Below are 21,386 nucleotides of genomic sequence, written 5' to 3' on the forward strand. Positions count from 1 at the left end.
AACCCCACCAAACTGCAGCAACAAGTTCGCTCTTCTTCTTCCTCTTTTTGCTGCTTCTATGGGCGCATATAACTCAGTGACGGAAGTTTACCTGGGTACAGGGTATTACACTGTCGGGCTTGCTCGACTGTAGCGTTCTCTCTGCTCTCTTCAATTCGTCAAATCAAAACAGATAATGTGCTGGGGTTATCATCAACTAAAGTATATATTTTGTATACGTAGCGCCAATAATTAAATTCTAAGAAACGTATTTATTAATCTATGTATATACAATTATGAGTTTACTATACTACATTTGACGACCTTCATGCACGTATCTCACAGCATCTCAGCTTGTATTCAGCCTTAACATAATTTTATACTCTTCTGGAAAAGAGGAAAAGCAATCTATTAAGACATTTCCAATTTTATTTATAAAGTGAATTTATTATAAATCGTTGAGTTCTTGGTGTATTTCAAATTTATTAAATTATAAATAAATGTATATGTACGAATATGTGGATTATAATTAAGAAGCGTATGTATTATTCGACTCCACGCCTGAGCTAGTATTTTAAAACACAGCATATAGGTGTTCTATATAAAAACAGCAAATCAGTTTGATTTCCAGTGTTGAAGCGTAATGACGACTTTATTAAAATCTTTGACAATTCTGAGCGTGCTCAGTTTTGTGGTTTGCAGTAGTATAGGAATTTGCCCCAACGGCTTCACGCGTGTGGGCGAGAAATGTTATCTTATGCCTTCGATAAAGGTAAATCCAAAGTGTGATATTATAGATATGTTAATAGAATGTTGGCTATACCGTCTCAGCAAAAAAAACTAAGTGCACAAAGTACCATGCCACCAGTACCTATGCCAGGAACTCTAAGCTTCCAGTGCGAATAGCAAAACCAACTTTACCCCCAAATTTTTAACTTCAGGGAAACAGTTCTTATCACACCAATACATATGTTTTCATATATGTATATGTATGCTTTCAGGGTAATTGGTCTGAAGCTGATAGCCTGTGCCGCCTTCTCAATTCGTACCTCTTGGTTTTCGAAAGCCAAACTGAAGCCGATCTGGTTCAAGCACATCTGGCGAAGATAGGGTCTATCCATAGCACCAACACCACCGAGAAATGGTGGGACAACTCACTATGGACGTCTATTAAGGCCAGAGAAAACAGTCGGGACTTTGTGGTGCAACATACTGGAGAGCCCATACCTTTCCCGATGTGGGGCCCACAACAACCGGATCACGATAATCAGCAGTGTGTGGCCACATGCAGTCTGACTGGAAAAATGGTCTACCATGACTATAACTGCCATATTCCTCTAGCATTCGCTTGCAAGACCAGTACAAAGCAAGAAGCTGCCATGGATTCAGAATATGCCACAGAAACTCCGGAAGTTAATACAGAATCAATATTTTGAGCTTAGCACTAAGCACTATTTGTAAAAATTGGAACACTTTTGAAATCCTGTATTGTTCTGCTGATTTGTTAATAAGTTAAGAAATTATAAATGTTTGTCTTGTTTAAAAACTGCGTAGAAATTTTAAATATGTTCTGTTGTCCATTTAATAGCTTACGCTTGACATTTTAATACTAAATACATTTATATTTTTGAGAATTCTGATTTTGCAAACATATGTTTCGGCAGGTAATTTATGGTTTGTTGGTAACATTATGCATTAATATTCAACTATGTATTTTATTCTTTCTTGTATGTTGTTAATAACGGAAGAGGAGCAAGAGTGCTGACTGTTTCAGATTTACAGAACATTTCCATTTACTCTGCTTTCCATTTCTAACAATATTATATTTTGACACAATACCAGTTACATCAAGCGATTTATGCACAACCATTCATTCATTTCGTTCAAAGCAAACCAAATTGTCTCTTTAAATAGCGGCACGTGAAATGAGCTATACATACATATACTATACGTCCGATTCGATCCCCAAGTACTTACACTTGAAGACCTTCCGTAACACCTACACATCAGTTAAGTTTATTTAGGCGGGCGGCAGCTCTAAATGTCAGCTGCGCCCCAGAGGCTCACGGAAATATAGCAATGAGGCTGAGCTTTAAACATTTCCGGGGAACGCCAAACACACACATAAACACACATTCACACACGCACACATGGGAGCGCGTGTTATGCCTGGAGCATTAAAATAATGTTTAGTGCGTGATTTTCTTTCTGCCGTGCCGTCAAGCTCCAGCAGCATCAATTGTCAACGTTTAGCTGCAAGGCAGGTTTATCGAGGCGGGAGCATCGCGCAGGTGCAGCACACACTAGTGCGGGCGAATCCTGTGAATCCTTTTCAGTCACAGTGTAGAGTGTGATTGCGAGACCTTAGTCTCGGCGATTTGAAATTGAAATAAATATTTCCTTTAAATGCAGCAATTATGCAAAGCAAAACTAAATCAATTTATGTACACATTTTAGCTAAAACAAAGTATTTTATAGAACATTTATCAAACCCTTAACTGATTCTTAACTAGCCTAACATATAGTTATACATACCAATTACATTTATTTTGAACAAGTTTTTGACATTTTCACAAAAAAAAATAGCATACTTTAAATAAATTAAATTGAAGATACGAACTCAATACGTTTTTTTACATGAAATTATTTATTATTATTATTGTTGTTATTTGTTTGCTTCATCTTTAAGATGCATATCATCCTTTTGAAACTATTAACGATTATAATTATAAGACACATCAATATTATTAGTATTATTAGAAGAGTATCCATTAAAGAAAAGGAAATAAATCACAGTTTAGTTGAAGTTAAAATTAAGTAATTTTTTGTGATTTTTAGCACAGCACTTTCGCTCACACGTTTGTAGTTATGCATATATGTATGTAGTATATGTGCGAGCTAGCTGCCAACATCAATAACACTAATGGGAAAAGGATAAAGATAAGCATTAAATAACACACGTACACGCCAAGCACACATGCACACACACACACATATATATATACTCTCACACATGACGCATTTAAGGCTTAGGTCTCGTCTACCTGGCACATGCCTCAGTCTCAGCCTTGGCCTCAGCCTACACCCACCATCTGGCCCACCGAAAATGTTTGCCCCGCGGCTTCCCCACTCCACCACTCCCCGTCAGTCTGTGCACTGCGTACGTGCAGCTGTTATCCGCCATGTTGCTGCTCCTCCATTCTTTCACATTGTGCGTTTCCGCTTCCGTCGCCAGTCTCCCAAATGCCGCCTAAATTGTGTCACATATACACACACGTGAGCAATTTAAAGAGGCATTGTCTTGAGAAGGAGCTTCTGTTCGTCCTCTTTCCATTCTCTGCCAGCAATTTCAATTGCAAACTTAATTTCATCTTAAGCTCGAGGCGTGTAAATATGCGTGCGATGCGAAATTTATGAAACGCGCCTGTTCGCAGCCGGCGGCGTAAATTGTGCGAATTTGCGAGCGGCTTCGCTCTGAATGTGTTTATTCTTGTATATGCAAATTTTATACGCATTGATTTGCCACTACACGTACACACACACACCCACATATACTACAGTATAGAAGCAGGGGTACTAGGAAGGGTAGGGCCGGGTATCGAAGCCGTCGCCAGGGGCTTTCGCAAAATGCTAAATGACAGTAAATTTTGTGGCATTGACAGCAGCGTCTATTGCAAGTCACTTAAAGGTACAAAACCAGCAGTACACACATTTTGCATATACTTGTACATACATCAAAATGAGCCAGGAACTGATGCCATTTACCTCTACACGCATCATCAAATCTCATTATGCAAATATAAATTAAAATACTGCAATATCATCTTTGCGGTAAAGCAATTATCATTAAAAATTGATTTTATATTTCATAATATAGTATGTACTACATACGCGTATATAAAACATTTATTGACGCACATTTTACAAACGTTGGTAAAACCGATGGTTATGAAAGTTTTGTTTTTGTTGTTTGTTGTTCATTTTATTCATTTGTTCATGTGTGCAAACAAATATTTTTAAAATATTTAGTGCATATACAATAAATAAATAAATAAAAATAAATAAATACTGCTCGTATAAGTGTATGTATTAGGTAAAAAGTTAAACAATGACAATAAAATATTTCACAATGAATCCGTTCCGTTCGAGAATTTTTGTTGCCGCCAGAACTAACAGAAAGTATAACAAAACAAAAATAAAATTCATGAAAAATATCTTTTAAAAATTAAATAAAAAATAGGTGAATTAGTGCATTCTTCCTCGGCTATAGCCCCACCAGAGATTAAGAATGCTGTAGAAGGAAATCCAATAAATAATTTCACAATTTCTTTTTCATATGATTGATATACAAGTTGTATATTTATTTCATAAACCAAAAAGTCAGAAGCTTAGTTTAGAAGAACTTATATTGGCAGATAGAGAAAAAACGGATGTTATCTGAAGTTAGCGCGTTTGAAATGAATCAATTTGAACTAGTTGATAATGCCTTTTCTTATATATGTACATACAAGTATATAGGTGTTAGTCTATATAACTTTAATAGTTCTGGATCAATAATACTTGTAATATTAATCAATGGGTATAACACATTTTAAGATCAGAAAGAAATTAAGAAGGTAGGTGTCTACTTACCTCTTACAGGTCTATGACTTTTGATAGTCTTCTGTCAAGAGTGAAAATTTACATTTATCGCAAACTTAAAATAAATAGAAAAACAATAAAGCAAGTTTAAAATGAGTTGGCAATGACTTATAACAAATATATTTTCATTTAACTTATACAGTTTTTGTTTTATTTTTGTTGATTCTTTTTGTTTTGTTTTTTGTTGTTGTTTTACTTTGTTTGCCTTGGGCCATGGACTTCGGTGATAATATTGTCTACGATGGGGATAACGAAAGCATTGTTCCTACGCTACGACCAACACGAAGCGAACAAATGAGGCAGCTTTACGACCGGATCATGCCCATCGAACCCACTTACGATCCGAGTATGTGTCGTGATGAGTTTCTGCGAAAACTCTTCTCCGAACTGGAACTGCCCGAAGAGGTAGAGTCGAGGCGTCCATCGATGAGTTATTCCACGAAATCGATTAGCTTACATTCGATGGATTCGAAGGGCTCCCTACACCCCAACATGTCGGTCTCCAGTTTCGTGAGGAATATGAACCAGCGACGAACGCACAGCAGAGCACTGAAGAGCATCAGCACAACTGATCTGACACTCGATCGCTATAAGCTGAGTGTAATGACCGGTCAATCGGATCACTATAAGGAGCTGTTGGAGTCTATACAGCGCTCCTCGCTCTTCTTTATGTTCTCGCGCATCATCGATCGTCTGCGCATCATGCATCGGTTTGCCAGCTCGTATGGAGATTTAAATGAATTGGATGTTCCACATAAGCTCTTCAACTGGTCAATGGACGATTTCCTGGTGCGCCGGGAGCTGCCTGATTTCGTATACCTTGATGTGTTGGTACGCAACCACACAGCAGAGTCGCTCGACTGGGCCAAGTTCCGTGTGGATATTCTGGAGACGTTGCGGGTCTTCAAATTCTTCTATGCCGAGGTCTACAGGGGCACCCATTATCGCAGGATGATAGCCGTGCTGCTGGAAAGCAAACAGATGCTGGCCATAGACGAAGCCCTGGTCGAGGCTGTGACCCGAGCGCATTTGCAGCATGGTTTGCTCTCCAGCCGCATGACTGAGGTTACGTGGAATCTGTGGGATTTGTATAAGACGCGCATATCCGAAGACATGCAAGCACGCACCATGGAGGAGACGGTGCGCAGTCCAATCGAGTGGCGCTACCTGCGCGACTACTACAAAGTCCTGGTCGACATGGAGGATATGAAAAACAATGCACGCACACAGCAGCTAAACAACGAGCTGTCGCAGCTCAGTCAAAGCATTCTACGAATAAGAGTTAGTTGGCACGCCAAGCTTATCGCGTACTCGCAAATCATCGATGTGAGTATAACTTTGCGATACGTTTCGATTTTCCTACCAGCCTCTCTGTTCAGGACTACAGAGAGAAATACGACGATATTTCCAGGCGTTATGCGCAAGACATGGAGCAGTGCACCAATGACATTATTAGGACCAACTCGCGCCTGAACAAAGTTCGCGATGACTATAAGAGTGCGAAACAGCGGGTAGAATTTATGCGAGGCCGTGTGCAGGAGGTGAAGGAGCTAATAGAGCAGGAACGGCAGGAGGATATCAATCGCTTGGTAAGATAGCTGCTGCTTTAGTACCTCATAAGATCCGATCAAATGTTGGTGTGAATTGTAGAAAGCAGAGCAGAATAGACGTGAGGCACTGGCAGCAGCCCTGGCGGCAGCGAAGCTGAAGCGAAAGTTGGCCAAACAGAGGAATAGGCCGGGGGGCAAGCGGGCCAGGACGCAACCAACTGCTAGAAGGAGTGACAATGAAAGCATTCAGGAAAATCTGAAACACTGAACAATGAACAGTGTAGTGTTTTATTTTGTTTTTTGTTTTTTTTTTGTTGGTTTTTGTTTGGCTTGTTTAACTTAATTGAACAAGTGCAGAAAGCGCAGCGAGAAACTCGGTTATTATACTTGGAGTTGGCTCGCTTAATGGGCATAAACTCGAGTTCCTGTCTGCGCCGGGATAGTGTTGGAGAATTTACGCCTCTTGCTTGTTTGCGCAAATTCGATTATCAAAATACACGCAGTCGGGAACGACACGAACGCAAATACAAGAGGCAAAAAGGATAATGCCATGTCGCCGCATTAACGCCAAGCCATTGTCAGCCAGCAAGCTAGGCAGGACGGCAGGAAGGCAACCAGAGAGCCAGACAACTGCCGTCGCGTGAAACAAGCAGCAAATTGAGTTTGGAGCTTCGTCTACTACTAGCTCTTGGCTGCTGCTCCTGACTCTCCTGCTGCTGATTAAAGTTGCGCGTCGTCGCTTCTGTTTGCCCGCCAACCGCTTCGGTAGCTTTTGTGGTGATTTGTAATTTTTTCTTTTTTCGAGCATATCATTAGTGGAGAGTGCAGCCAGCATGGCCAAGGCCCTGCACAAATGGCATATTAAGCTCGTGTGACAGCACGTTCATTGTAGGCTACCCAAGTCGTATGAGACTCTGGCCAAGGACCGCCCACCCATACGCAACCCATGCTTGACACATATTAAATTTCATTTGACTGGGATAAGCATAAAGTTGTACTCGGCGACTGCCTGCTATGTTGCCTAATGAAGGTTAAGCAACTTTTAATGTGCCCGTTGTGTCGTCTCGACAGCGTCGTCGTCGTCATCCTTGACATCGCCTGTCGCCTCCTGCTTTGCTCGTGCTGGCCATTTTGCAGACCATTAAATGTTTTGCTGGCAATATTCCATATGTTTGGACATGGATATGGGTAGAAAAAGTTTTCTTATCATTTGCAAAAGGCCATAAAGACATAAATGACATGGCGATGACAGTAATCGTAATGATGACGACGTGAATGTCTATGATGGCCAGGCACATATGTATGTTGGCATACAATTACAAATACACAAGAGCAGGCAGAGCTGTGTGCCTTTCAGGGACCTCTGCACATATGCTCGGGTCGTCGTTATGTCCTTTATAAATTGTACTTTTGTAAATCAGCATGGGTGCGTTCTGCTACCCAGTGTGTAACCAATACCAAGTTGATTGCACATAAATGGCAATTCTTGAAACTAAGTCTACCTTTTCAAAATGACCAACAATGCCTTGCGTTCGTTCATTTTTTATAGAGTTCTTAGAGAGAAAATTATTATTCAGAAGCTAATATGTAATATAATAAAATTAGACTATTTCGGCCTTCTTCCGAGCATAAGGAAATTTTTAAAAATTGTTAACCTAACCAAATCTTTTGCCTTCATTTTTTTAAGTTTAAGTTTCTTGGCACCTATCGGTATGCATAATTATTTGGCCATCCACGTTTGTTACAAGGAAAGCGCCATCACCAATTGCGTCGTCTTTTTATACGACGGATATTAGCATTTATTTTAACTGTGAAATTTCAGTATTGCAATTTAAGCTTTTTTTCTTGTGGTGTAATTTGAACCGGTATCTACACTCAGAAACGATGTCGCAATGGGATTCCTGCTAGCCACTTGAGCTATGTCAGGCCCCAATGGGATACGAATATTTCAGATGTTCCTTTTTAGACAAGACTTTAAAATCGATTATAAGTCTCTCGCTGTTACCCCTCGAATACGGGTTATAGTATTTATGATTCCTATTAATAATAATAATAACATTATTTTTCCTCTTAAATTGACTATTTTTGTGTAACACTTCTCATTTGTGTTGATTTACGGGCTCCCGTACCTTTACCTCATTTCAAATTAAACAGTCCATCACATTCCTACCATATGGTAACAAAATCTTACCATATGGTGAGCAGGTAAGCTTAGAAGGCGAAAAGTATGCTTTGAAATTTTTTTTCGTGATTCTCTTCACCAACTCTGCTGACATTCTCTTCTTGGTAGTCTTTGGCGATAAGCCTGCGCACTGAAAAACATTTAGTCCTGACTTTGTGATCATCTTATTGTTAAAAATTATTATTAATATTACCAACTAGAAAATACATTTTTAGCATCTCTTTTCTTATCACTTGTAATTGTATTTGTTTGTTTATTAATTCCTAGTACGACAAGAAGATTTCTTATAAATTAATGTACTAGTCACAAAGTATGCAATTTTCTTAGATAAAATGAATAGTGATGTTTATAACCTACTATTTTTATAAGATTAATATTATTAATACATAAATTTAAGGCTTGTTTTTCTTTCTGTTTTTTTCCTGTTTTTTTATTATTATTAATACATATATTTAAGGTGATTTTTCTTTTGCTCTTATCGTTATCATTAAATTAGTACAAAAGAGTTGCCTAATGAATGTAAATGTATAGTATAGGGTTAGTGCTTTTTGATTTTTTCAATTAGTTATACTCTTGGAAGTGCGCTTCAATTCCAGTTCTAAAATGCGTTTCATTGCTGATTATTTTTAAGTTATGTGATAGCTCGTTCCACAGACGAACAGCAAAGATGAAAAAGTGCTTTTCTGAACTGGATAATCTATATGTTTCGCAAACTATATTAATGGTTCTTCTTGATGAATTAAATGAGATTTTGTTATACAGATAGTTCGGTTCTTTATGATTAATGGTTCTACAAGTATGGAAGAAAATTAGAGTCCTAAGTTTTATCCACGAGTGAAGAGTCAGGCTTCAAATTTTGTTAGCGTATGTCGTTATAGATTCTCTTCTTTTAATGTTATAGACATATCGCGCAATGCTGTTGAAGGCGACTTTTAATTTATTCTGGCTTGCGGCATCGCAGTTTCCAAATAACTCAACCCCATAAAATAATGAGGGTATCAGGTATGACTTTGCAATAAGAAGCTTGAGTTTGCCTGGGAGGAAATTCTGCGTCAAAGAGAGATGCCTTAGTGCACTATAAGTTCTACCCACTGCATTATTAACGTGATTATGCCAGGATAGAGTCTCATTGATGGTTATCCCTAAATTATTTGCCTTCTTTACGTAATCGATATGCTCATTGCTGAGTTTCAATTTCTCTAGATTGAGTAAGTTAATTTTCATTTTATATAGATACTAACACATTCTATTATTCTATTTAACGGACGACTAACATATAACTGGACATCATCTGCGTACATGTGAATCTCGCAATTTGACACGGAGGCCCTAACACCAATCCCTGTGGGACACCACGTTTTATTGACATAAAAGACGAAAAACTACACGAGGTGACAACTGCTTCATGGCGACCGGATAGGTACGATTGCACTAGACTTATTGCCGAGTCAGAGGAGTTGAAGATTCTTTTTAGTTTTGTGCAAAGTTAATAATGAGTTTCCTACCAACAAGTTAGTAATTTGGTTAGCCATTAGCTGTTCAAATGCTTTATGTATTACTTAGCTTCTAGCTTATGGTATTACTTAGCTACCTAGGAGTAATTGTTTAGTCAGCTAGATAACTGTAACAGCGACTGACATATAAAAGACAGAAAGTAATTAATTAACAACTTATCTTAATTCATCATTGTAGCTTGGGCAAAATCTTTAAATATGTTAGGCATATTTCACAAGCGCATATAGTTCGGTAAACTTTTACAGGATCTGTGAAAGTTTGTTTTCATATCATATCACTGAATAGCAAAAAAGATTCGCTATGTGGCTTTTACAAGCTGGTTGTTTGTTTGTTTGAATTAAAAGAAAAATTGAATATGTATTTTAAAATGTACCACTAGCAGTAATGAGAAGGGGAAGTTCACTCGATATTATCTTCTCCACGCTGTAAGGTCAGCATTCAAGGACATTGGTTTGTTCGATGAACAAAAAGAATACAATTTAGGGTATATTTTCGCGCTTGATCACAGCATTATTATAATAGCTAGATCAAAAACATGCTTTCGAAAAATTGTAATTATTTAAATTTTCTTTGCGATTTGTTTTCTGTAATTCTCATTGATTTTATATTTTTAGCTATTCCTTAAGTTATACCATATACTCTGAATTATATTATTTTTCTTCAAGTTTGTCGATGTTTTATTGGGACAAGCAAACAAATTTATAGCTCAAGAATATACACAAGATTAATAGATGCATAAAAACTTCATTTCCTTGTTTGTAGAGCAATTAAATGTTGCAACAAAGTTTGTTCTTAAAGTACACACATTGTAGGGAATTTTCCGTTCGGACCTCACCCAAAATTCATTGACAATTTGTTACGCTTAAAGCACAGTACTATGGGCCGGAAAACTTAGTATGTCTGATAGGTGTGAGAACTATGTACATTAAAGTGACGCCCATCGCTCTACGAGTTGCTTGCAGTGAAGCAGAACGCGAACGCCCTTTGATGCGCCTTTCACCAAATCAAACATCAACTTTGAAATGCCAAGCGAAGACAGTAAATGTTGCTCTCCTCTTTTATTGTTATTAACATTTACATGTAACACACAAGCAGACACACACTCGCGTACATAGACTGTCCCATGTGTGAAGCTCTGTAATTTTGCGCTCCATTGCCTGCGGAAATCGCCGCACAATCAAATTGCTATAGGCAAAGGGCAAGAGTCGGGCACGAGAGGCCATAAAATAGCGGGCAAATAGTGTGTGTGTCGAAATACTTTAAGTTCCTCAAATAAAAAAAAAACATAAAGAATAGAAAAAGTTTTGGCACAAAGCGACAAGCTTGGCATAAATTTCTTGCTTTAAAATGCCGCGGCACTAATATTTATGTGTTGAAATCCGCGTTCGAGTTTTGCGCCGTAAATTTGCGCACCAACGATTTTTGTTGTTGTTTTTTGTTGGCTGCTGTCCTGACAAGGACACACGCGACTTTCGATTGGCGTTTGTCCAAGCGGCGATGCCGCTTTTGTTTGTTATTTATGCAGTTGCTTTTTGCAACACTTTTGGTGTGCCACTGCCACATACAGTATGTGTGTGTGTGTGTGATGGCTACTGCAGTCATGGCCACTTGTTTCCGCACGCCATTTTCTTTTTGCGCTACTCGTGGCAGAAATTCTTTCATTTCTTTTGCATTTTTTCTTCCCTTCTGCCTTCCACCACAGTGCTGGAACATGCGAAGTCCATTACGAAATTTATGTACACAAAAATTGAAAATGGTACAAAGGCTTTACAAAAAAAAAAACCAAAAAAAGAAAGAAAAGGGAAGACAAGTAGTAGAAAAGTTCGCAGCCATTGCAAGTGCTGTGTAGTTTTATCTATGATTTGTTGGGGTGGGGCTAGCGGGAAAAAGAACAAACGAAATGCCTTAAGTGACACTTTCGGGCGCTTTGTCCGACTTCTGATGCACGGCTTTGTCAAAGGCACGTGGCATTCGAGAGGAGAACAAACGAGTGCCGAGAAGGCGAGTGTTGATTTTGAAGCCGCTCCTGCGTTGGAATGTTAACTTCAAACGCTGCAACGGTCAAAGGCAAGTGGGTGAGATAAAGCCAAACGAGTTTGCTCGAAATATAAAAGGCACCGCGTTCCGAGCAGTCAACACTTGGCGAGCTTTGATTGCAACAGATAAATACAATTGTCCCAAATTTGTGGGCGCACAAAAGCAAGTCTTATTTATAATATATTTTATGTGTTTGCGCAGTTATTCTAGCTGACGGGTATTGCTGGCTTTAGGTATTCAAAATCAAAAGACAAGCTTTATACACTAGGTTGTTACATAATTCCTTAAAAAAACAGCAAAGTACAATAGCTTACACATGTAGATACTATTATGTAAATTGGCATTAAAACCGACTCCAACTTCCACACACAAATATGAAGTACCCATATCAGAAGCCACATTTTTGCAATGTAATAAAATTATTTAAATATGAGCAGTGGAACTATAAATCTACTTAAAATTAGCTAGAGCTAATCCATTAATTTTTGGCAAAAAGGTATTTATTTTTTTTAATAATTTTGTAGCGAAGGATGGTGAGCCTTTAGCGCCATTCAATTCGCCGCAATATAAAAAGATTCTTACAGCAGGGTTGAAAAGACCATTCCCATGGTCTGGAAGAAGCTGACTTGTCATTCAAATATTAAATGGAAACCACTCCAAATTTTAAGATCAAAGGACTAGAGGAATCGCACAAATCAGCGCTTGAATAGCCGATGCATGTATTTTGTTTTGGTAAAGTTGAAACGAAGTAAAACTTTTAGTTTGTATAAAATACCCTTTCCGATTTTTCGAATTGCTAAACATTAATAACCAATTGAGGTTTCTTGAAAATTTATTGGTGAACATCTTTAAAAATGAAACATAGACCGCAGGGTGTTAAGATCTCGAAAAGTAGATTTAAGATTTGTAACCTGACCTGAATAATCGTGTTTTAGCTTTATACGATTTGTTCAGATACTGCAGCATTAATTCCCTAAAAACGTTGATCTTTTTTTCATTAGTTATTAATGGTGCATTCTAATTATAAGTATTGTTTATTAATAGAAGCAAAGCAGTGTTCTTTTGATACAGCTACTATTACTTTAAGCGTTATTAATACTACTTTTATACTCTGTACATGAAATGTACAAGAGTATATTAGGTTTGCGGGAGCTGAAAAATGTAACAGGCAGAAGGAGGCGTGGCAGACCCCACAAAGTATATATATTCTTGATCAGCATGACGAGACGAGTCGATCTAGCCCTGTCTGTCTGTCTGTCTGTCCGTCTGTCCGTCCGTATGAACACCTGGATCTCAGAGACTATAAGAGATAGAGACACCAAATTTTGCACAAAGATGCGTTATGTGTGTATTCTATACGAGTTTGTTTTATTTTTTTGATTTTCCCCCCACTTCCCCCCTATGGGGGTTTTCCCGATTTTCCATTCGTATAATCGCCTATATCTCGGAGACTATAAGACCTAGGAACACCAAATTTTAGTCCCAGATGCCTTATGTGAATACGCACAAATCGTAATTCCCGTAATTCTTGGAATTTCGAACAAAAAATTTTGGAAATACCCCCAGTTGGTTATTATGTGTCCGTATGCCAAATTTCATTATGATAGACCGATTTAACAAGAAGTTATAGCCATAAATATATTTGCTGATGCAGCGCTGCCCGCGGCTGTTGTTGATGTTGCTGTTTGGTTGACTGCGAAAATGTTTACACAGACACGAATAGATGCGCATAGGCATACATACACTCACACAGACGCAATTGCTATGTAAATGCGCAATTATACACCCTTTATGTGAGTTCGAATACCGAGAGAGGTAAAATCGATCAAATTTTTTTTTATTTTCTTAATTTTTTTATTTTCTATAATTATTGTACAGAGTATTTCAAAGTCGGGACACCCGACTTTAGCTTTTTTACTTGTTTTTTTTTATAATTATTGTAAACATATGTACAGAGTATTTCAAAGTCGGGACACCCGACTTTAGCTTTTTTACTTGTTATTTCTACTCCTACGTATTTATTGAGATATCGCTCCTAATGTACATACTTCTAGTCCCAAAAGCCAATTTTAATTATAACAAGATAGAACGCTACAGTCGAGCAAGCCCGACAGTAAAATAGCTTGTACTCTCCACAAAAAGGAAAAACTAAAAAAAAATTAAATTATTAAAAAAAATGAATGAATTAATTAATTACCTTAATTAAATTAGAATACATGTTTATGTTCAGTTTAAACAGCATACATTTACATCACGTACCTATGCGTGTTCATATGCGTGTATGTATGCAGCACAAAGTTGAACAAAAGCAGCAACAACAACAACAGCTGCGGGCAGCGCTGCCGACAGAGCTGCAGGCAGCGCATGAGCAGCGATTTTACTTATGGCTATAACTTTCTTCAGAATTGACCTATCATGATGATTTGGCACACGGACACATTAGTACTAACTGGATGTACCTACCAAAATTGATTTTAAAATTCCGAGAATTACGGAGGTTATAAGAAAAAATACGATTTGCGGGGGAGTGGGGGGGGTGTATCAGAAAAAATAAACAAACTCGTTCTGCCTAGGGCTTATAGGAACCTTGATACCAATTTTAGCTCTTGTACTTACTGAGATCCTTGCGCTCATACAGACAGACGGACAGACAGACAGACAGACAGACGGACATGGCTATATCGACTCGTCTTCTCATCCTGATCAAGAATATATATACTTTGTGGGGTCTGCCACGCCTCCTTCTGTGTGTTACATACATTCGCACAAAACTAGTATAGCCTTTCACCCTTTGGGTACAGGCTATAACAATCAGGCCACAGTTATTAACTTAATTTAATGTACTACTCATCCTAGATCGTTTCAAGCTGATGTTTATGTTCCTCACTATTTAAAGTAATCATTTAAGTGTTCAGTTTCCTAGTTCTGCTCCCAACTCAACTCATTTGAACGCACACTAAATTCAAAGTCATACAAGTACTTGCCATTTAAGTTGCGGTCTTTATGCTCTTTATGGCAATTGTTCAGCCACAAACAATAAGTTAAATAAACTGCCTGCTCGGTTTATTGCACTTTGAACTTTCAGCTACTTGTGTGCCGTTATTTCACCTCATTTATAATACGGAGCAAAAGGCCGACGCCTGCCATTGCCATTGCCATTCCTTGCTCGCGCCCCCTGCATTTGCCATTTCCATTGCTCTTGGCATAAATTAAATGGAAAACCTATTTGGAAATGGGTGGCCGCTGCAGCTGTAACTGTTCGGTGCAATGCCCTCCGTTTTCACCTAGAATTGGCTCAGAGCCCTGTCGTTACAATGTCCATTGTGTCTTTACAGATGCCAATGTGAGTTAACCAGAGTACGGCGATGCCTCGTCTCTGCCTAGCTTACCGCTAAATAGATTGCAGCATAAGCATGTTGACGAATAGGGTGACCATTCGCAGGATATTTGCAATGGCTTACAGTGCTGTTTAATGCTGAAATTATGGCTTACAGTGCTGTTTAATGCTGAAATAAAAGTGTTTGAACTGAAAAGTAAATCGATCTCAATTCGATTCAATTCATTTTAAAATTTAAATAAATATCTGAAGAAAACATCATTAAGTTTCAAATATTTCATAGTGGAACACTCATCGCATTATTACGCCAAGAAATCAGTGTTGTAAGAGACATTTAAATGCAGCCAAATGTATACCCATATACTTAGTATATTATTCTATTTGAACATCCATTCCATTATTCTATTTGCATTCCATTCCTTTTACTTTTACTTTCAAATCGAACTTTCAGCCAAAAAAACAAAAAATAACAACAAGAAATAGCTTAGTAGGGAAGCAGAATTATGTTAAGAAATCTTTTTACGGTTGATATTAAATGACTACAGTTCGGGGGGTATCTTGGCATATTTCTTCTGATTTAGAACATTGAAGAAGTCTCATATGATAATACCTACAAATTTAGGTTTTTACCTTTGAAGAACGAATTGATTATAGTAGTTTTCAATCGAATCGCTCTTCTCATCTAAAACATAATTATTGCATTATTTTGGTTAGCTTACTCATGACTAATTTTTATTTGTCTTGTAAAAGTGAGCCATTTCGGATATAACAGTTACTTACGAGCCGATGACGTTTTACAGTAACTGTCTCCATTCCTATTTGTTGGTCACTCCATTTGTCATTTGGCTCGGGGGGCAAGTGTCTTTGCAATTTGCATTTAGAATGCAGCGAATTGTGTGAAGTGCAAATGAATCGAGATGTCAGCGAGCGAGCAGACTAGCGTGCTTTAAAGTAGACTTTAAAGTCAATTATTGGGCAATGGCCCTCGCGAATGACGACGCCATGGCAACTTTGTCTTGGTTATGCTAATTTCATTACCTTGTAGCCACACACACACACACACGCACACACACTCACAGACAGACGCACACATAAACACACACGCATGCACACCTGCTTAGAACAAACGCTTGTGGCAGCCTAGCCTTCAGTGAATTATGATGGACGTTGTTGAGCGCGCGCTGTCTATGAACACAAAGGCAATGGCGGCTATGCGTGTCGGCCATGTTTATCTCTGGCCAACGTATACTTAAATGCTGGTGGCTATAGAGGCGGGGGGTGTACTACACGATAGGATACTCCATTTTGTGCTGGCTTGGCGCTTTTGGTCGCCACTCCAGGCCGCCCGGGCGGGGAACAAGTCGTTAACTGGCTTGGCACATGGCAAAATGAAGTGCTTAGCGCCTGATGGTAGGCAACATGCCAGCAACAACGGCAACAACAACAGTAGCAACATTCGCGCCACTTCATTATAAACATTTCTCAATTGATTATCGTTAGGTTCGAGTGTGTATTTCTGTATGTGCCTGATAATGCTATAATTATGCCTTTCTTGGCGTGTGTTGTTAGAGTTGCGGCTACCGGCAGCCAGCGATTATATTTGCACGCACGACCATGTGTTTGTGTGTGTGTGTGTGATGCTTCCTACCATGTTAATGGCTGCATGTTAAGGGACTGCCTGCTGTGTGGTTCCCCCATTTTGCACGCTTCTTATTTATTAAGTAATCCACATAAACTGCTCTTGAAATATTTCATTATCGTAATGAAAAGGACTACACAGCATACACTTTTTATACACATACCCATATGTACATATATATATACATACTTGTACATATGTATGCATGAGTGTATCGATATTTTTTGCACACAAGCCCATTGTGTGTTTACTTGTTCAAACGTGTGTGTGTTGGCAGCTCACGTTAGGCTGTAGTTATTGATAATAAAACGGTAAAGCGTCCCCATTTGGTCATGCAATATGAAAGGGCTTTGTTTGCGTTAAAGAGTCCGCAAGGATATTTAATGAAATGTTTATGGCTTAAAACCTATATTAAAGCAGCTCTTTTATTAAGTTATTTCATAAAAATATTTTTCCTATCTAAAGGACGTGAATAAAACTACAAAAAGGTATCTTTTGATTCGTCTTTGCCGTTATATTTTAAAGGGAATTTGTAAATACTCATCTAATTCAGCAGTTTCGATGCTTCGGCATGAGACAACTTTTTGGGAAGCAATATGAGAAACAAGTATAATAAAGATTGTTCACAGTCCTATACTTTATAGAACTATTCAATTATTAATAATACCATAAACGAAATTCTCTCGCACTGAGATCTTGAGTCATAATTGTTAATTTTATAAAAAAAAAAAACAAGAAAGGAATGATAAAGTCAAGCAGGCTCAACTCTAAAATACCCTGTACCACATCACAAAAAAAAATGTATTAAATTTTTTTTTATTAATTTAATTAATTGATTAAATTAAATATAAAATATTCCATACAGACATCCATACATTTACATCAGAATCGTATCTATGAGTGTTTGTGTACTTTTACATATGTATGTATGTGTGCATTACATAATTATGTCAAATTATACAGCTGCGGACAAAGGTTGGGCCTGGTTATATGGCTATAACTTTTTCTCTAAACATTCATAATGAAACTTGGTATACAGATATATAACCAAATTTTAGTTCAAAATTCCAAGAATTACGGGAGTTATAGAAAATCGTTAATAGGGGGGGAGTGGGGGGAATTGCATCAGAAAAATTGAACAAACTCGTCCTTTCTCGGGCTCAGGAGAATATGGATACCAAGTTTGGTTATTCTTGCTCTTATACTTCCTGAGATCCTTGCGTTCATACAGACAAACAGACGAACAGGCGGACAGACAGACGGACATGGCTATATACTATAAAAAATACAAAACATGTTCAATTTTACCCTTCTTGGTATTTGTGCAAAGCAGAAGTGCAATGCAATTAACCGATTTAGATGAAATTTGAAACAAAAGTAGACTATTATGTATAAATTATGTGTTTGGTTAAGAGAGCTTCTGAAAAGTGGATGCAAGGATCTCAGAAACTATAAAAGCCTAGGTCCGGGAAATGATGAGTTTATTTTATATTTTTGAAATTTCCCCCCCTTCCCCCGCTACAGAATTTCGTCAATACCGCCCAGATTGCACACGCAATCTATGTACAGTTTATTTAATTTTATCCAATTGGGTAAATTAAAAGAAAAGTTATTAGCGAAACAAATTCTCTCCAGTACAAGTATTAGGTTTGCGCGAGCTGAAAAATGTAATAGGCAGAAGGAGGCGTGGCAGACCCCACAAAGTATATGTATATATTCTTGATCAGCATGACAATACGAGTCGATCTGGCCCTGTCTGTAGGTCTGTCTGTCTGTCCGTGTGAACACCTGGGTCTCAGAGACTATAAGGGCTAGAGACACCAAATATTGCACAAAGATGTCTTATATATGGACGCTGTGCAAGTTTGTTTTATTTCCAATATATACATATGGGGGAATGGGTCTGGCAACGTAGTACCAACAGCCCACCAAATTCCCCACATGCTTAATGAATAGATGAAGTCGAGCGATGAGACGAGGAGTCGAAAAGAAGATGTGAAACAAGACGGTTGCATATAAAAGACGAATCGACGCTGTTATTCAACTAAATAATTCAATTAAATATTTTCTTGTACTACAAACTCATAATTATATTCATTAAAACTATTAAAACATATTAAATTGGAGCCTTGGGTCCTTTATTTCTATTATAAGTATCCCAGGTCCCACATATAAAATAGTAACCAACATTTTCTTCAGGCACTGCACCTTTATGGTGAAGAACTATTGAAGATAGACTCCCTAATTTAAATTAAACAACTAATTAAGTAACTTTTTGAAATATTTTATAGCTTCCGCACGCACATTAGTTTATTTTTAATGCCGAGCTTCAAATGTTAAGCGGCTTTAAACCGATTTTAGTACAATTTAATTTAAATTAGATTCATTCCATGCTAATGTCAATATAATCTCAAATCGCGCCCAGTTGGCACTCAATTGCTGTTCATTAGCTGCAAGCAACATTTAATTAAAACGCTAACTAATTGAATTAATTTATGGCGTCAATCACAAATTATATGAAATTAAATAACGATGCATCTTGAAAGTTTCTGCCAACTTACAGCATTCAACACAATTGGAAGCTTTCAATTTAATGCATTACACTTGAAAAAACCCTTTGCTGGGCAGTGTAAGTTTTCAGCCTCTGCCTTCGCTGCCCAACCCCTGCGAAGAGTGTCTTTTCATTTTCCATAAATTAATCAATTCCGTTGCGGCTGTAATCCTTTATCACTCATTCATTTTATTGATGGGCCCATCATCCGGCAATCACTGCCTGTCCCCAAAAGCCTAAAGCCGAACATCGAGAGCCGTTGGTTGTCCTGGCAACAACGACCCACAACCCTACCGATAATTCCGTGGTATTTCTCATGTCATGGCAATGCAGATAATGCTCGTATGCGCTCGCATGTCATGGACTGCTGACAATACGCAAATAATGACGTAATTAATGAGAGCGTATAATAATTTTCCTTTATCGATCAAATTAACCGGCAGGCAAAAGACAGCCCTCAACACCGTCCACATTGCGGAATTAATGCCCGCAATTTAATAAATATAAATTTTTTGTATTATTATTATTATTCTTAGTTTAATTAAACTTTCAGCACGTCGTATTAAATATTAAAATTTAATTAACTTGAATGTAATTGCGTGCACATCATTTTGTGCAATGGCATCCAGATTGCAGGAAGGGGAAAATTTATAATAAAAATAAAAATAAATGCTTTTAAATTGCGCATTTTCTGTTGCTGAACAATTTATTGCCACTGACCCTGAACTTGTTCTCGCCGGGGCGTAAAATTTAAGGCCGGACAGGTCTAAGCAGAGGCAGAGGCGGAGCCAGAGGCAGAGTGGGGCTTGGACTGAGGCTTGGGGGCCAACAAAGTGGCACGTGCACACAAAGCGAAAGCAGGAACCAAAAGTAATTACAAAATGCAGACAAAACGGATTGTGGAGAGGTGTCTGAGCGGTGGGTGGTGGGCGGTGGGAGTGGCAGTGAAGACTGTAACTGAGTGAGGCTGACAGGCAGGCAAACGCATTGTAATTGGCATCGGGCGCGTCCTGCAAAAGATGTTGGCAGGCAAATAGACTGCGCACAATAACACGCCCCCAGTCCTGGAGCGGACTGCCTACCATACTGCTGGCACAGCGTCAAGTCGTAAAAGGAAGACGGACCGAGCCCGGCTGCAGTTGTCTGTCTGGGACGAAATATGTTGAATTAAATGCAACATGGCGGCCAACATGGCAGCCTAGCAGCCAAAACAGCTTGAAAAGGTTAAAGTCAAGTGGCGCGCCAAGTAGACAAATGCCAGACGGCTTACGCCTTGCTGCTTACGGCTTTGCCAAAACTTCCGTTAAGTCGTAAACTTCTGGCTACGCCTAGCCAGTTTAAGCAACGAACAACTTTTGCCGGCCAACAGCACGCCAGCCCCGACTCGAGGCATTACGCACTTTTTTGAAACTTTCCGCACCGGCTTCTGCCTCTCGCCCAGAAGATAAATGCCCATCCATATAGAGCGCAACATAATGAGCTGAACTGAACAGAGCTGAGCCGAGCCGAGCCGGAGCTGAGCAAAGTCGAAAGTTGTGGTGCCCATAAAATAGGCCCGTGCGGCTATAAATTGCCAACAATGTCTGTGATTTCGCATTAAATTTTATGCGCGCGTGATTAAAAGTCACGTGCGTGGTAATCGAAACAGGCTGAGAGGACAGTCCTAAATGCTCGCACATGGTTTATACGCTGGCTTTTTTAGCCAATTTTTGCATTAGCAATGACGCTGTGGAGTGTTGGTTACGCTTCTTCTTTCCAAAGAGAAGCATTCGAAAATCAAATAGTAAACAAAATGCATTTGTATGGAACGCCACTTCATAAGCTGAAAGAATAAATTAAACTAAATTGTATTCATTGTAAAAAATCAAGCGCTATTAACTTAATTTGTTTTTTTTCCATATTCCTGCTGCTTTTTGTTCGACGTTTGTATCACAAATCGTTTCTTAAGAGCCTAT

General features: G+C 38.5%; 2 protein-coding genes across 2 annotated transcripts; both read left to right on the forward strand.

Moving 5' to 3' along the window:
* Positions 1-616: 616 nt before the first annotated feature.
* LOC115630697 (C-type lectin 37Db-like) lies at positions 617-1,525 on the forward strand. The gene is made up of 2 exons (XM_030527350.1): positions 617-751; positions 981-1,525. The coding sequence occupies exons 1-2, from the start codon at positions 623-625 to the stop codon at positions 1,413-1,415; spliced, it is 564 nt and encodes a 187-aa protein (XP_030383210.1). The 5' UTR covers positions 617-622; the 3' UTR covers positions 1,416-1,525.
* Positions 1,526-4,780: 3,255 nt separating this feature from the next.
* LOC115630692 lies at positions 4,781-6,442 on the forward strand. Its single transcript, XM_030527343.1, has 3 exons — positions 4,781-5,946; positions 6,000-6,209; positions 6,271-6,442. Exons 1-3 carry the CDS (start codon positions 4,834-4,836, stop codon positions 6,436-6,438), a joined length of 1,491 nt encoding a protein of 496 aa, XP_030383203.1. The 5' UTR covers positions 4,781-4,833; the 3' UTR covers positions 6,439-6,442.
* The last annotated feature ends 14,944 nt before the right edge of the window (positions 6,443-21,386 follow it).

The sequence above is a fragment of the Scaptodrosophila lebanonensis genome, unplaced genomic scaffold (assembly GCF_003285725.1).
Source record: "Scaptodrosophila lebanonensis strain 11010-0011.00,11010-0021.00 unplaced genomic scaffold, SlebRS2 tig00001410-arrow-pilon, whole genome shotgun sequence".
In the NCBI taxonomy this organism is placed as follows: Eukaryota; Metazoa; Arthropoda; class Insecta; order Diptera; family Drosophilidae; genus Scaptodrosophila; species Scaptodrosophila lebanonensis.